General features: G+C 34.7%; 1 protein-coding gene across 2 annotated transcripts in view; it reads left to right on the top strand.

Annotated features, from left to right (window-relative positions):
• Positions 1-1,010: 1,010 nt before the first annotated feature.
• LOC138695995 (uncharacterized) overlaps positions 1,011-15,607 on the top strand; it is a 42,090-nt gene continuing 27,493 nt past the window's right edge. For both annotated transcript variants that reach the window (XM_069820451.1, XM_069820449.1), the window contains exons 1-3: positions 1,011-1,301; positions 4,777-5,014; positions 8,237-8,731. Coding sequence is in view for 1 of the 2 variants with exons in the window: in XM_069820449.1 (XP_069676550.1) it covers positions 1,092-1,301; positions 4,777-5,014; positions 8,237-8,731 (943 nt within the window). In the remaining variant the exon portion in view is untranslated. The remainder of the gene's footprint in view (positions 1,302-4,776; positions 5,015-8,236; positions 8,732-15,607) is intronic.

The following is a 15,607-nucleotide window of genomic DNA, read 5'->3' as shown; positions in this document are numbered from 1 at the left end:
CGTCACCCAGGCCTGCGCTCTATGGTTGGGAAGGAAGAATGATAAGCAGATCACGTGTTCTTGCATGATGAAACATGTTTCAACCTGTCTCTGCATTAGAACATATTATTACGTGCTTACCACGAATAGTTTGAGATTAATATTTATACAATATTAAATAAATTTATCTAAAATTGATTCATGTATTGTGGGTCCCCATCATCATGGCATGGCGTGTCCTCAGGTTGCAGATAGAGGAGACGGTCTCCAGATATGGAGGGTAGCTGCGAATATATTGAATAAGCAGTCGTGGACAGCCGATAAGAGGTCCTCCAGCTTGGGGGTTGGGCGAAGGGCTAACAACCCATCACCGTAAAAAAAAACAGCTTGTTACGAAACCGTACAATAAGATGGGAGGATAATATTATTAAAATGGATTTGAGGGAGGTGGGATATGATGACAGAGACTGGATTAATCTTGCACAGGATAGGGACCGATGGCGGGCTTATGTGAGGGCGGCAATGAACCTGCGATTTCCTTAAAAGCCGTTTGTAAGTAACCAAAATTAGATCAAACCAACTAAGCTTCCCGCATGCTAAGCGAAAGAAATAAGCTAGATTCCCCGCTAAACAGGATGGATTTTCTTTTGCCGCTAAGCCCTGATCAGGGCGCTGAGCTAAACACCTCAGGGGGCTATATTGTGACCCTGATATGTGATCAGGGACTAAACATAAAACAGCTAGATTTAGCTTGAAAAAAAAAAGCTCTATTGGCAACTCCGTGTACACAAATATCAGTTTAGCCACATTAGACAATTTTCCGCTAAGTCTGATGCATTTCCGTGCTAGTTTAATAGGTGAAAACTTACATATGTGTGTCATTTATACATGAATTTAGCGGTCTTTGAAGCCTCATACTGGCACAAGAATTGTCTCTTTACATTGATTATATCTAGTTCAGTGACTTCTGCATTGTTGTTTTCAAGAATCATATTGGCGACACTGTTAAACATGTTTGCGGAATAATTCGAACAATCGAACGTCACCCTATTTGACAATTTTGACATAAAGATTAGTATTGTTTGCAACTCGTTGATTGTTTCTAAAGAATAATGAATACGTGTTTGAAAAGTAATATTGCTGATCTTATTTCGAAGGCTGAGGAATCTTATATACAGGGAAAATATAATAAAAGTGCTGATATTTATCAAGCATTGTGTGAGAAAGTTGAGTCAACAAAATCGGTATCAGAAGTGAATGGTTTTGACAAATGTGCATTCACCTGTGCATTACGAAATAATATTCTCGTATTGAATGGATTGGTATGTTGTCATATTGTTTAATGCTTATTTGTACTGACTAAACTCATAATTCCTTAATTTTTTTATCTGATGACGTGAAGGAGATAAAATCATTGAATAAAGTAGTTTATTAAAAGGCTCGAAATCTGGACAATTAGGTACATAGCTCAAAATTTCCCACACCCATGACTGTTATTATTATTATTATTATTATTATTATTATTATTATTATTATTATTATTATTATAAACTGGGCTCTAACCTTAGAGGAAATGCCGCTGCTCCTGTATGGAAGCGCACCCGTTTAAGTTAATCCAAGTAGATATATTTTGTTTTAAATTACCCTATGTGCAGTCGCCAGGATTCGAGCCAACAGCCTTTCGATTTGCGGTTAGACACCTTACCATTTAGTTATGAAGCAATTTAGCAGACTCACTTCAAACTATTTCAGTTTATATTAATTGATGTTTATAAATACACATCAGTAGATGGCACCAACTTATAAAATTTATGCTACGGAAATTGTTTCTTTTGTCCTACAAAATACTCATACTGGGCCTAGTATTTAATTGACTGGAATTATATAGAGGCAAGTAGACTAATTTGTAGTAGGATTATACCAAATTCGGAATATAATATTATGCATTTTTCTCCATTATTAAGAAAAACATGTATTTTCTTGATGGAAATTTATAGGAATGTTTTTGAGTTTTTCAAAAGTGAGAAATTTTGAATTTTGAAAAATTGAACAAATACCATAGCGTAGACCTAATTGTGCTACATATAAAATGTAAGCCCACATCATGAACTTTAAAATGACACAAAAATCAGCTCTATAAGAAAAGTGAAAAAGGTAAACTTGCGAATTCTAAATGAGGCAGTAGAGCAAGTGGACAGCTTCAAATACTTGGAGTGTACTATAAGCAGTAACATGAGCTGATGCCATGAAGTCAAAAGGAGAATAGCAATGGCAAAGGAAACTTTTACTAGAAAAAGGAGCATCTTCTGGGACCTCTACAGAAAGAACTAAGGAAGAGACAAGTGAAGTGCTTTGTGTGGAGTGTAGCATTGTATGGGGCAGAAACATGGACATTACGACGAAGTAAAGAGAAGCGTGGATATGTAGAATATAGAGCGTGTGAAGTAGATAGACAGAATAAGAAACTTAGCTGTGTTGGAAAAACTGGGTGAAGAAAGAATAATGCTGAAACTGATCAGAAAGAGGAAAAGGATATTGGCTGGGCCATTGGTTGAGAAGAAACTGCCTTCTGAAGGATGCACTGGAAGGAATGGTGAATGGGAGAAGAGTTTGAATCAGAAGAAGATATCAGATGATAGACAACAATAAGATACGGTATATAGATCATATGAGGAGACAAAGTGGAAGGCAGAAAATAGAAAAGACTGAAGAATGCTGGGTTTGCAATGAAAAACCTGCCCTTGGGCAGAACACTATGAACGAATGAGCTATAATAGTTTTGGAGTGTGACATTTTTAGCCTATTTCTCAAGAAGTAGGGAAAAATTTTTTATTCTTTGACGACCCAAAACAAAAAATCTATGCAGTCAAAACAATCATAGAATTTTTAGTGTTTGTTAATACCATGGATCCATTAAAATACCAAAGAAATTAGGAAATCTGGAATATCAGAGTCCAAAAAAAAAAAAAAAAATCATAAATGGTTGATCTGAAAAGGAATGAATCAGTAATACCGGGTATACCGGCAGCAACCTGTACAGCTCTTCATTGCTTGCGCGGTAGTGTTATGCAGTAGGGTACGTTCTGTCGCCAATGAAATTAATGCATGTTTCATTCTAGTTATCACTTACCTCGGTTTTCGTAGTGTTGCCCCCCCAACACGAATATTTAGTAAAGGTATTGTATATAAATACTCCTTGTTCGATTATAAACAGTGGTCGAAGCAGAATTTTTCAGTCTGTGACTGTCGGGTAGTAAGTGAAAGCGACGAGACAGCAGTCGAACAGCCAAGTTAAATAAACCATTATTATTATAATTATTATTATTATTATTATTATTATTATTATTATTATTATTATTATTATATTTATGGCTGGTAGCAAGTGGGCGGTAATCCTCTGACACGATATTTCCTAGACCTGTACAGCCATGAAAAAGAACATGGTGTACTATTAATTTATTACTATAGTTACAGTAACTTAGTTGTCTTTAGTCTAATTAGCCTATATAACATTATTTAAAAATGCAGTTATATTGTCAGACTCCAAAGCAGCTATTCTATCAATAATCTCTAAACACACACCTTCATCTCAAACAGCAGAAATAACTAAAATGCTCTCTCAATTAACATCACTCAATAAAAGAATTGTATTCCAATGGATACCATCCCATTGTGGAATCCTGGGAAATGAGAATGCGGATGCTTTAGCAAAGAAGGGCAGCACTGCTACTTACAGACCTGTTACTAAATCTACGTATTACTCTGTGAAAAGATTTATTAAATCTACATACTTAGACTTCAACAAACAAAATTTGATAACACAATCTCAAGGGAAAAAATGGAACTCTCTGCATCAAAATCCACACTTGATTCCCGATTTACCACGAAAATCGTCTGTTGCTGCATTAAGATTGGCAACAGGCCATGATTGTTTGGCCAAGCACCTGCATAGAATTGGAATATATCAGTCCCCTAACTGCCCATTGTGCAACTCAAACCAAGAAATGGATTCAGAACACCTCAAAATCTGTGCTTCATTGGCTGGTCATGATAATATCTTTGAAAAATATTGGAGTGCAAGAGGTCAAATGACTTTATTGTCAAACGCCTGGCATTAGAAAACAACAACATTATGTGATTGCACATTTTATCTCTCTTTATGCCTTTACATTTGCTTCAAATGAAAAGTATCCATGTGTGTGTGTGTGTGTGTGTGTGTGTGTGTGTGTGTGTGTGTGTGTGTGTGTGTGTGTGTGTGTGCGTGCGTGCGTGCTCATGTATGTGATGCTTCTTGAGCTTGGCACCACTGCCAAATACATTTAAAATTTTCTTTCACAATAAAAGCATTTTACTATTCTTACTCATGAGTCATGATCTGTATTGTTTTAAAGCTGAATTTGTTAAATAAATATTACAACAAAGTAGGAGTAGGCTATGTACCAGCACTGGATTTCTCCTTCTCCCTTCCTCATCTTCATCATCATCACTCATTCCAGACATTACACTTACACGAACACTTACATATACACCCATCCTAGTACACGAAATAACTCTCCACAGATACACATCATGTACAGTGTGACCTGCCGAAGTGGTGTACAATTAGAAAATGGGTCACAGTTCTGCCATCTATCCACAGTATGTGGAACCCAGATCACGCAAGTGAAGTGAGTAGGCATTGGATACACACACATATTACAACAAAGTTAGTTTATATTTAATTTAAGTATTTTTACATCCATACCTTCTGATTTCATAAATGTATGAAGATAGTCATATTAAAATTATATTTAACAGGAATTTAACTGGAATACTCTCAATGCTTATGAAAAATGGAATCAACTTATGGAGAGCTTCATGTTACTCAATCAAGAAATGGAAATACTTTATACAGCAGACAAAATAGTACTGAAATCCTACTTAAATGTTGTTTATAATTCTCTATGGTGGGGTTGGTGGTCACCACTTAATTTGCAGAATGATAGAAGTCATGTTGGTACATGTTTGGAAATATCAATTGGTTGTTTCAAGAAAGGTATGTACATTCGATCCATTGTTATGGTTTAATTTATTTTTATTACAGCTTTGTCTGTACTTTGAAGTATACTTAAATTATTTTCATGTTCAATATTGACTAATATTTATAAATATGATAAAGACAATATAAATTAGCTTGTATTCGTTAACAACCTCGCAAGTAGCTATCTTAAATTTGTAACTCACCACTACAAATTTGTAATTTCCACACAGGCTAATGCTTTTAAACATTAGTCCTATGATACATTTCCATCTTGATAATTATGTGTATTTTCAAAAGGTACGGTAACAAAGTAAAGCTTTCATTGCTGCTTGGTATATAATGTTAGTACATTGTGTAGCATGAAAGAGCAAATCGAAGATGTAACTGTCGAGTTACGAGTTCTGTCGTATTTTCCAGGATCCCTCATATTTTTCCGTATTACATTGCGATTTCCAATTTTCTGTTTTCTCCTGGATTCTCTGCATCGTATGAAATAACAGTTACAGTTATAGTGTTATGTACCGTACTCTTATATATTTTTCATTTTAAAATTAGATTTAAAAAATGTATAATTTATATCTGTATTGGGCAGTGTATCAATGATGTGAGATCATATTTAGTAAATTAATAGAAGAGAGTAATAATTGACCGATCACAAGTTAAAATATTCTTTAAATTTACGACTTTTAGATCACACATAATGATCATGAATTTACTTATTACATACATGTGTCCGACATTAAAATTTGTATTAATAATAATCTTCTTTTTGTTGTAATTTAACATAGTGTTCAGTTGTGACTACAAATGTGAGATGTCAGTTTTTTTGTGCGGAAATTATTGATAATCTAAATGAAATTTTGTCGATTCCTTTGTCTCCCTTATTAAAAAAAGTAGTTGGCAACCTTAATAATTTTCAGACTGGTGACGGTGGTGCCTGTGGTGATCAATCAATCAATCAATCAATCAATCAATCAATCAACCAATATTCCCATTATTCCTGCGTGGAACATAGGGCTCTCAGAAAGCTTCTCCATCTGACACTATTCCTGGCCAACGCCTTAATCTCACTCCATGTCTTCCCCATCGTTTTTGCTTCTGTGAGGACAGTTCATTTCCAGGTTATCTTGTGTCTGCCAATTCCTCTGCTGCCCTGCGGATTCCAATCCAATGCCTTCCTGGCTGGGTCATCTGGAGGTCGGCGAAGTGTATGTCCCAGCCATCCCCACTTCCTATGCCGAATTTCAAGTTCAACTGGTTTTTGTTTAGTTTTTAACCATAGGTTTTCGTTGGATATCTGGACCGATCAGAATATTTTTAATATGTTTCTCAAACATCTATTAATAAAAACTTGTAGTTGATTGATAATAGTTTTGGTTATTTTCCAGGTTTCACAGCTATATAAAAGGACGGATTTGACATTAGTGTTAAAAATTCTCAGTTTAGTATTTATTGTATAGACAGCACTCTTCCATATAGGCTTTAGGAGCCCAAAGGCATATCTTGCCTTCTTTATTCTTACTCTCACATCGCTCTCTGTACCACCATTCTGGGAGACTATACTGCCTAGATATGAGAATTCCTTGATATTTTCAATTACGCCACTGCTTAGAGTTAGAAGAGTAGGTTGATTGGCACCTATGCGCAATTCTTTTTGGTTTTATTACTATTGATTTGAAGACCCACCTTCTGTGCTTCCTTTTCCAATTGTTGCATTTTGGCTTTCATATCTTTAACAGAATGAGCTAAAAGACAGATATCATCTGCATAGTCTAGATCTTCTAGTCTACCGGAGAGCCCCCAATGGATACCTCTAGGGGAAACATTCACTCTTCTTAGAGTTGTGCCTGCAGTGATAGCAGTGATAAAATATCAAACTATATCGTTCTTGTAAGAAGAAGATGGCTTTTGAAATAGCTCTTTTTTTTTCGGTCTGCCTTTCTGTCTGTCCAACATATATGGAGTAACAATTATGACAATATAAAGTAAAAACATCTATTTAAAATGCACAATTTAATTCACTTTTCTAGAAATGCCAAAGCATAACATTTAATATGTCCCTTGCTCGCTAATAGTTTTATTACATATTAATGTACATGCTTCACATTAAGAGACAAGAGTTAAATGCTTGTCTGCCTATAAGAAGAAAGGTTGTGCTATATGGAGGTGTAGTTACGATGGAATGTGATAGTGAAATAATACATTAAGAAATTATAGTTGGGCTCTAATATAACGTCTCTGACAGTGGTGTGAACATGAGGAAGAAAAAATTCCAAATCTTAACCTGCCTGTTGTCTTACAGAGGCAATTCACCAGTATTGTCGCATTTCTACAGAACAAGCATATGTTTTACTCACGTTGCTGAGAGTACAAAAGGAAAGCCTGTGGTGTGCTGTTGTTTTTTATTATTAAGGATATTAATTTTTAGGTTATATGCTTTACAAAGGGTTGTTGCTAATGGGAAATGTGTTTTTTTAATGAAACTCGTACCAAGTTGTAGGCAGGGGTGAGTAAAATACTGACATCTCAGTATTTTAAATACAAAATACGGTACTTAAAAAAATTCACCGAAATATATTTGTATTTCAAATACCGGTACTCGATAAGATGTATGAAGAAATATGAATATTAAGTTTCAGAGCTCAAATATTTTGATTTTAATTTTATTAACACTGCATTTAACTACATAGACCTAAAATAATTGAAAAAATATTTTTGTTTGGCATCAGAAATTGACATTATTCTATGGCCATCAAGAAATTTTGTACATTCTGATTTAGATGTATCATGTTTGATAGTGTTTGGTGGTGGTGGTGGTGAAAAATTACGAGGATTTTATCCTGCGACCTCATGCATAGTGGTCTGTGGCGATAGTCACTCAGTCTGCTGATGTAATATCTAGTAAATAAACCTAACATTGACAGCATGTTTAATAATGGCCGACTGTCTTTGCCTGTAATCTAGGTGTGTCGGAATTCTCTCTTCAAACCTCACAATTTCGAATGAGTTTCATTAAAAAATTAAATGTTTCTTTCGAGAGATATAAATTTTTCAAAGTTTACTCTTGGTGCTGGATAGTGCATGTTGGAAACATTGTGAAGAGCTGTCAGAGCTGTTCTCCTTATGATCTCACAATAGTAAAGTACTGTACCTGTAAATAAGTAGAATTACTGTAAAGTTAGGTTGAGAATTAAAACTTTACAACCAGTCATTTATATCCATAAAACTTTGTTTCAGTATTGGAAAAGTATCATGTTGTATGTCCAAGTTCCAGTCACATTGATACTGAAGCTGAAGTTTTGCATATCATGAAGGAATTATTAAATAATTTTTTAATACTTAATGGTGAAGAATGTCTTCAGTTACTTGAAATATATGTAATAATAATTTATACCATAATAGAACTAAAACCTAAAGGAGAAACTATTTCTGAGTGTATTGAGATTCTTACCAGTATTTTGGATTCAAAAAGTGTTTTCTTGACGAGTCTGGATTTAAGCAAGAAACAGAAAAGAAATGATGAAGTAAAGTTTCCTACAAACTTGAAATTTGGATTCCATGAAATGAATAATAGACTTGAAAAATCTGGCATGGGAACTGTACTGGAAATATTACAGGTTGCGCAGATGTTGTGTTATTTCCAAGTTGAACACTTTAAGAGATGTGTTGCATACATGAATAGTTTTGAAATCATTGAAGGAAGGCTACACTCACTGTGGATTTATTTGAAAGGTATGTACACGATTTTGTTTTTTAGTAGTGATAAATTTATGCATGCATAAGATGCACTCAGGATTTACTTCTTGACACGTATGTTAAGTTATTATAATTTCATTACACAATATCGACAGGTATTTGAAGCTGTGATTATCACAATATTTATGATACCTAGGTATTGTCGGACCATCGGATCTGTGCCCCCGTAAGATATGCGAACTGAACCTTAATTCCTACTCAGCCTCGGTAATTCATTTCTCTCCCTGCATTCCTATCTCTCTCTTTTCTATCTCTCTCCCTTTCTCTCCCCCACTACTCACAATTTTGAGCCTTCTTGCAGGACAGTTTATTTGCACTTGCAGTCCAGTGTTGTCAATTCAACATGAACACTGTAGCAAGGAGTGGCGAAAGAAATATTATTAAGCAAGTACGTAATAGCATTTTGCGATGAAGAGAAACAAAGAGGTCAATATCTCTTTCCTATAAATAAGGCAACGAAAAGAGCAGCTGCGATCACTGGTGAGGCTTATTTTATTTCAATTGATTACGTATTAAAATTACTTACTTAACTAATACTACTACAACATGTTATGTAATTTATATAGGCAGGTCAGAGCGCTTAATAAAGAAAATCAGGAGAGAGAGAGTCTGTCCAGGAGATGTAAAGGTAGGATCACCAGGGAAGAATCTTTAATTCTTGTAGATGATATGAACCGATGTATATTTTAAGAAGAAAGATTGGCCTACAAGAATTTTATACCGTTCAGAAAGAAGTTCTGACATTGAAGAAATTACTGAAGGTTGCGAGAGAAGCAATAATTTCCAAGTTTGGAGAGAAACGCTATGGAAAGTGATTCGAGACATGGGATTTAGGTTTAAAAATTGTGGAAATACAAGATGTATTTTGATTGAAAGAAATACCGTTTGACAGAAGTTTGGCAACATCCCTATTCGGCAAGGTTCGTAGTCTGCTATTTGATGTGGTGGGAGGAAAGTGGGTGGAATGGAGTGAGTACAGGCGTTAACTTTTTCAAGAACAACGACAGCACTGAAGGGGCACAGATCCGATGGTCCGACAATATTAGGCATTTTCGATATGGTTTCTGATTCTTAGATTAGGCACCATTGGGACTTACCCAGTTATTAACTTTTTTTTTCTTCGAAAATTTCTTTTATGTTATCTTCCTCTTCTTCCATTGAGCATTAGATCGATGTAAATCTGTTCTAACTTCGAATAATGTAGTTTGTACAATTTTAAAATTATGTAGACACCCTTTAATTCTATTAAATATAGAGTATAATCTAAATTTAACACAAGAAATACTGAAATCGGAAGTAAACACTGAAATAATGAAACAATTGTCTTTGAGACAATTAATATTAGGTACCCTCCACAAAACTGGCTTCATTTATACACCGACGAATCCTTGATCTCCAGGGAACAAGATGCAGGTGCAGGTGTTACGTGCTGTCTCTTCTCACTTTATAGATCTCTTGGATATGGAACAACAAGTTTTGATGAAGAAATCATTGCAATAAGTGAAAGTCTCAGGAATCTTCTATGCCACATCAATAAATTTAAAAATGCAGTTATATTGTCAGACTCCAAAGCAGTTATTCTATCAATAGTCTCTAGACACACACCTTCATCTCAAACAGCAGAAATAACTAAAATGCTCTCTCAATTAGTATCACTCAATAAAAGAATTGTATTCCAATGGCTACTATCCCATTGTGGAATCCTGGGAAACGACATTGTGGATGCTTTAGCAAAGAAAGGCAGCACTGCTGCTTACAGACCTGTTACTAAATCTATGTATTACTCTGTGAAGAGATTTATTAAATCTACATACTTAGATTTCAACAAACAAAATTTGATAACTCAATCTCAAGGGAAAAAATGGAACTCTCTGCATCATAATCCACAGTTAATTCCTGATTTACCACGCAAATCGTCTGTAGCTGCATTTAGAGTGGCAACAGGCCATGACTGTTTGGCCAAACACCTGCATAGAATTGGAATATATCAGTCCCCTAACTGCCCATTGTGCAACTCAAATCAAGAAATGATTCAGAACACCTCAAAATCTGTGCGTAGTGGCAGACCATGACAATATCTTTGAAAAATATTGGAGTGCAAGAGGTCATGTGACTTTATTGTTAAATGCCTGGTATTAGAAAACAACAACATTTTAAAATTACGTAGACTTAAATTCATCCTAGTTATTTAGAACTACTTTAAAATCCGAAAATCGGTTATTTAACCCCTGTGTATATTAAGATTTGAATCTTATGGCCCATTTTGAACTTTAAGTTTTGTTATTTTGGTTTTTCAGTGCTTCTGCTTTTGGACTTACGTTGATAGGATTTGAATAGTAATCTTGTATCAGCCATTTTTTATCGTAACTTTAAAACTCTTGAGTGAAAAATACATGTGTTAGGCTGCTCGCAAACACAGCAACATGTGGTTGACACTGGTGGCTGCCATATACTGCAGGCTGTATTTTGTATGCTTTTTTTTTAATAGACTCACAACCACTGTTAGTAGTGACCATCCAAGCCACACACTACGGCAGCAGCTGTGTCTCGTACTTTTAGCCAGTGGCTCATACACAATCATATTTTCTTGCCACCATTCAACTGTTATGCTTGTTCCTGGGTCGTGCTCATACAAAGATATGACGACCAATAACATGGATATACAGTAGATGTATTTATATCCAGAATTGAAAATCACCCTACCTTTTGGGATATACTGTTTGACCTATGCTTCAACAGGTCAGAAAAAAATCAAAACCTAGGACGAAGTGTATTTAAAGTCCATTACTTACTTCGAAAAAAGAATACGAAAGAAAAAAATACTGCAGGAAATTATATAGCTTATCTGCCCGAATGGAAGTCTACCCTGAGTCTAAGATGACTCCCTATTTTGAATATACTTCCTAAGAATTTTTCTGTAATCATTGTCAGTTCACAAAGTGCAGTCGTAGAGAACGGTTGTGTAGTAAGCAGCATATACAAGTAGGTTAGCGTGTGAAGAAGGTATGGGCGACGACCTAAATTCTTACAGGGCGCGAATCGGGTGCTTCAATGCAGGGCAGTGTTGCAGATGTTCAAAAGGTGAAAATGCAATAGTGTCTGATAGCATCAACATATTTGTGGCCGCAGCTGTTTTATCAGTTCTACTGATTATTGGAAATGTGGAGTTAAACCCTGGTCCTGGAGATACAGAAGGAAGAGTCTACAGTGATGAAGTGTTTCAAAGAGAATGGATAAACTATATGAAAGAAACGAGAGAAGACAGACTAAAGGCAAGTTTTCTACTAAACAAAGTAGCAAGTGATATAGATACATTAGTAAACAGATACACTGAAGTGGAAAAGAAGTTAAAGGAGGTTATCCAAGAGCAGGTGGTGTTAAAATCGATAGTTAAAAAATGGGAAAATGACAGTAGAATTAATAACATTGTAATTTATGGTGTTGAAGAGCGCAATCATGAAAAAGGAATTGATACTGGTTTCGTAGTGTTAGAATTATTAACTAAGTATTTCAGTCTAAACTTGGACATAAGTGCGATTAATAACGCGTATAGAGTCGGTAACGGAAAAAAAAGACCAATTATTGTGAAATTGAACAGTTACTTTATCAAAGAGCACATCATTGCCAGTACGCGTCAACTCAAAGGCACAAATATATTCATAGAAAATGACTTTGCAAAAGAAATTAGAGAGAAAAGAAAGAAACTAATTCCAATATTAAAAGAAGCTCGAGGTAAAGGATTGAGGGCAACTTTAGTAAAAGATAAAATGAAGATAAACGGAAACATAGTTAACGTAGAGGCCTTAAATAATCAATTCACTGAGGATTTATTAAGTTGCTGCAACAACAGAAATAACGAAATAGAGACTTGTGGAAATAGAGCATCATCGACACCACACGTAAACAGAAGTGCATCACGAAACAGGAAGTCTAGAAGTGTAGAGAGGACTGATAAGAAAAGTAACTCATCAAGCGGGCAGAAGGAATCAGAAATAACAAATAGAAGAATTGATGAGCTTACGGCAGTGAATGATATTAGAGCATACCTAAATAAACTAGACAGCACTGTTTTCACAGATCCCTTTAGAAGAAAGAAGAGTGAAGAAGGAAAACCTTGTATGGAAGAAGAAGCTGGAACCAGTGAAGATGCTGTTTGGGGAGCTGGGGCACAGACTGAGAGAACGACCAGTGAGGGTAGTCCGAGGCGCGCAAGTGAAAATACATCAAGGAGAAGCGATTGTGGATCAACCGACAAAGTCAGCGCAAGTGAAGACCAATTAATAAGAATGCCACATGCCGTTGGTAGTCCGGGGTGCGCGAGAGGAAGTGCTACAATTTGGAGGAGCTGTGCGATACCGACCGATGAAGTAGAAGCAGGTGAAGAACAGTTAATAAGAGGTAAAATGACAAATAGAAACTCTAACAGAAATAAAGTAGATTCAATCAAAACTATAGATACTGAACGAAACTACCTACTAAGAGATAGGCATCAGCAAAGATTAAATTTTCCTAAAATCAGAAAAACTTATTATTAATTAAATAAGGTAAGAAGACAGGTTTTGAAAATAAGATAGAATTACGTCAAGGTTTTTTAAAATAATAAAAAAAAAAATTGAAAATAGAGAACTAAGGTAGTTATTAAGATATTCCGATAGTTATATTAATTAGTAAAAGTTCAGAAGAAAATTTGACTTCATAAATTGGTTAACTAATATATTTTAATTTCAATAAGAATGCAATTATAATAAATTTATTAGATCATAATAGAAATCATAACAGAAATGAATCGATAATGAGTAAGTTACATGCGACATAATGATGAAACTAAATTGAGGTTGATTATGTAAGCAATTTGTCAAGCTTGTTTTTAGCAGGCATGCGGTAGTCTTCGTAGAAGTTACGCAAACGTTTCTGCTGACATGAAAATATTGTAAGAAAGAAAGATTAACCTACATATGGAATGTACCGATTCAGCTATTTCAGGTTCATGACTTACAGTATGTCGACATCTGATCATCAAATTGGAATAATAAATTATTATGTAAAATAAGACCTAAATATTACAATTAGATATTTGAAAAGGAGCAAATAATTAAGGTTTAAAGTCTTAAGGGTTATCACGATTGGTTTAAACATGCACTAAAACAAGACGTAAGTGCAAGTTTGAACCAATAAATTATTGTCATTTGCGATAGATTAATTAGTTTAGGAAATTGTATATTTATTATGTAGAACTACATTTGTATATAGATCTTTTGTTAAATTATTAAGTTTTGTACTTTTGTGAACAATATCAATAAAGCTATCTATCTATCTATCTGTAATCATTGTTATACCGGCGATCTTTATCAGCAGCCTGACTATATACTATACAATATAAAAACATTGACTTTGAGTGGACTTAATGATATTCCTTAATATGCGATTTTAAATATTGTTGTTAAGTCAACTGTCCGAAGACAGGTCTGAACCTCATAAGTGATACCAAAAAGCACTGCTTATCAGAAATCTAGACCAGGAGATAATGGAGTAGGGTGGCCAGTTCCTTTCCCTCTCCATTGCATACATCGCCGTTTAGCTATATGTTACACTAATCAGACTTCAGATATATACAAGCAATAGTTCTTCCTCTGACACATACCGTCAAGTGAGATGTACTGCCTTGTAACAGAGGTACATATCAGCCACAACCTCGATCAGAGGATGATTTTAGATGATCCCAGTTTTTTATTTTTTGATTCGAAAATTCAGTAAAGGAACCTTGTCTTGAATTCGGGTAAATACAGTATACGCTTATTTATAAATACTAAAATCATATTCGGTTTTCTTACAAAGATAGATCTCCCACTTCCCTTAAAAAGAATTAATCCTTTAATTTATCTCGACTAGTCAATGAGCGTAGCATTGACATGTGGATGTTTCATTATTTTAAAGTCCAATTACATTTAACTTTGCAATGTCTTCTGTAAAATCTATAGACTCATTTAGGTTGCAGTGTAATATTCTCCACTTGTTAATATTTCAAAGGCACAGTCAATACAATGCCCAGTGTGAGATAGTTTGTAATTAAATATTATTTTTCCAAAACTCAAATGTTTTCTGGAACACTGATGTAAAACATTATTGCTGTTTCTCTAAAATCCGCTATGTGCATTTAAACAGATTTTTCAGGAGAAAGAAAAAGTATTATCACTTTTAATTCCTTTTATTTTCAAAGCTACTTTCGGTATAATTTCAATCATTACATGAAAAATTTAAATCAGCTTCACAAAGCTGGAAGCCGGATTTGCAAGAAATAAGATTGCCATTACATTGAGTACCACGGAAAATAAAATTATATTTAAAACATTGTTTATAGTAGTAGTAGCTACTAGTACTAGATTTTAACATGATTTATAAAAAAATAACTGAATCACTAAAGGCTGGTGTACAATAAACCGGGAATGAGAACCAGAACGAGAATTTGAAACAGAGGATGTGAAAGTGAAGATTTTTTTATTCACATTAAACCAAGAATGGAAACAGCTATGCATATTGATATGTATGTCAGTAACAATATGTAAAGTTGATATTGTGTATTCTGATGTTATATGTGTGTAATTAATCAATAATGTTCTCTCATGAGAACAAATCAGCCAACATAAACACAGGTTCATTTCCAACTGTTCTCTACCTATCTCACTCTAGGCAACAACCATACACCTTTTGATGGAGAAGTGAGAGCCATATGTACTGCTATGAAACAATTGTTGTGCAGGTCCTTTCCATTTCCAAACATTGTCCTCCTCAGTGACTCGAAAGCAGCGATATCTGCAATTGGAAACTACTTACTACAACCAGTTAATGATGACA

The sequence above is a fragment of the Periplaneta americana genome, chromosome 3 (assembly GCF_040183065.1).
Source record: "Periplaneta americana isolate PAMFEO1 chromosome 3, P.americana_PAMFEO1_priV1, whole genome shotgun sequence".
In the NCBI taxonomy this organism is placed as follows: Eukaryota; Metazoa; Arthropoda; class Insecta; order Blattodea; family Blattidae; genus Periplaneta; species Periplaneta americana.
This window is presented reverse-complemented; position numbering and strand designations above follow the sequence as displayed.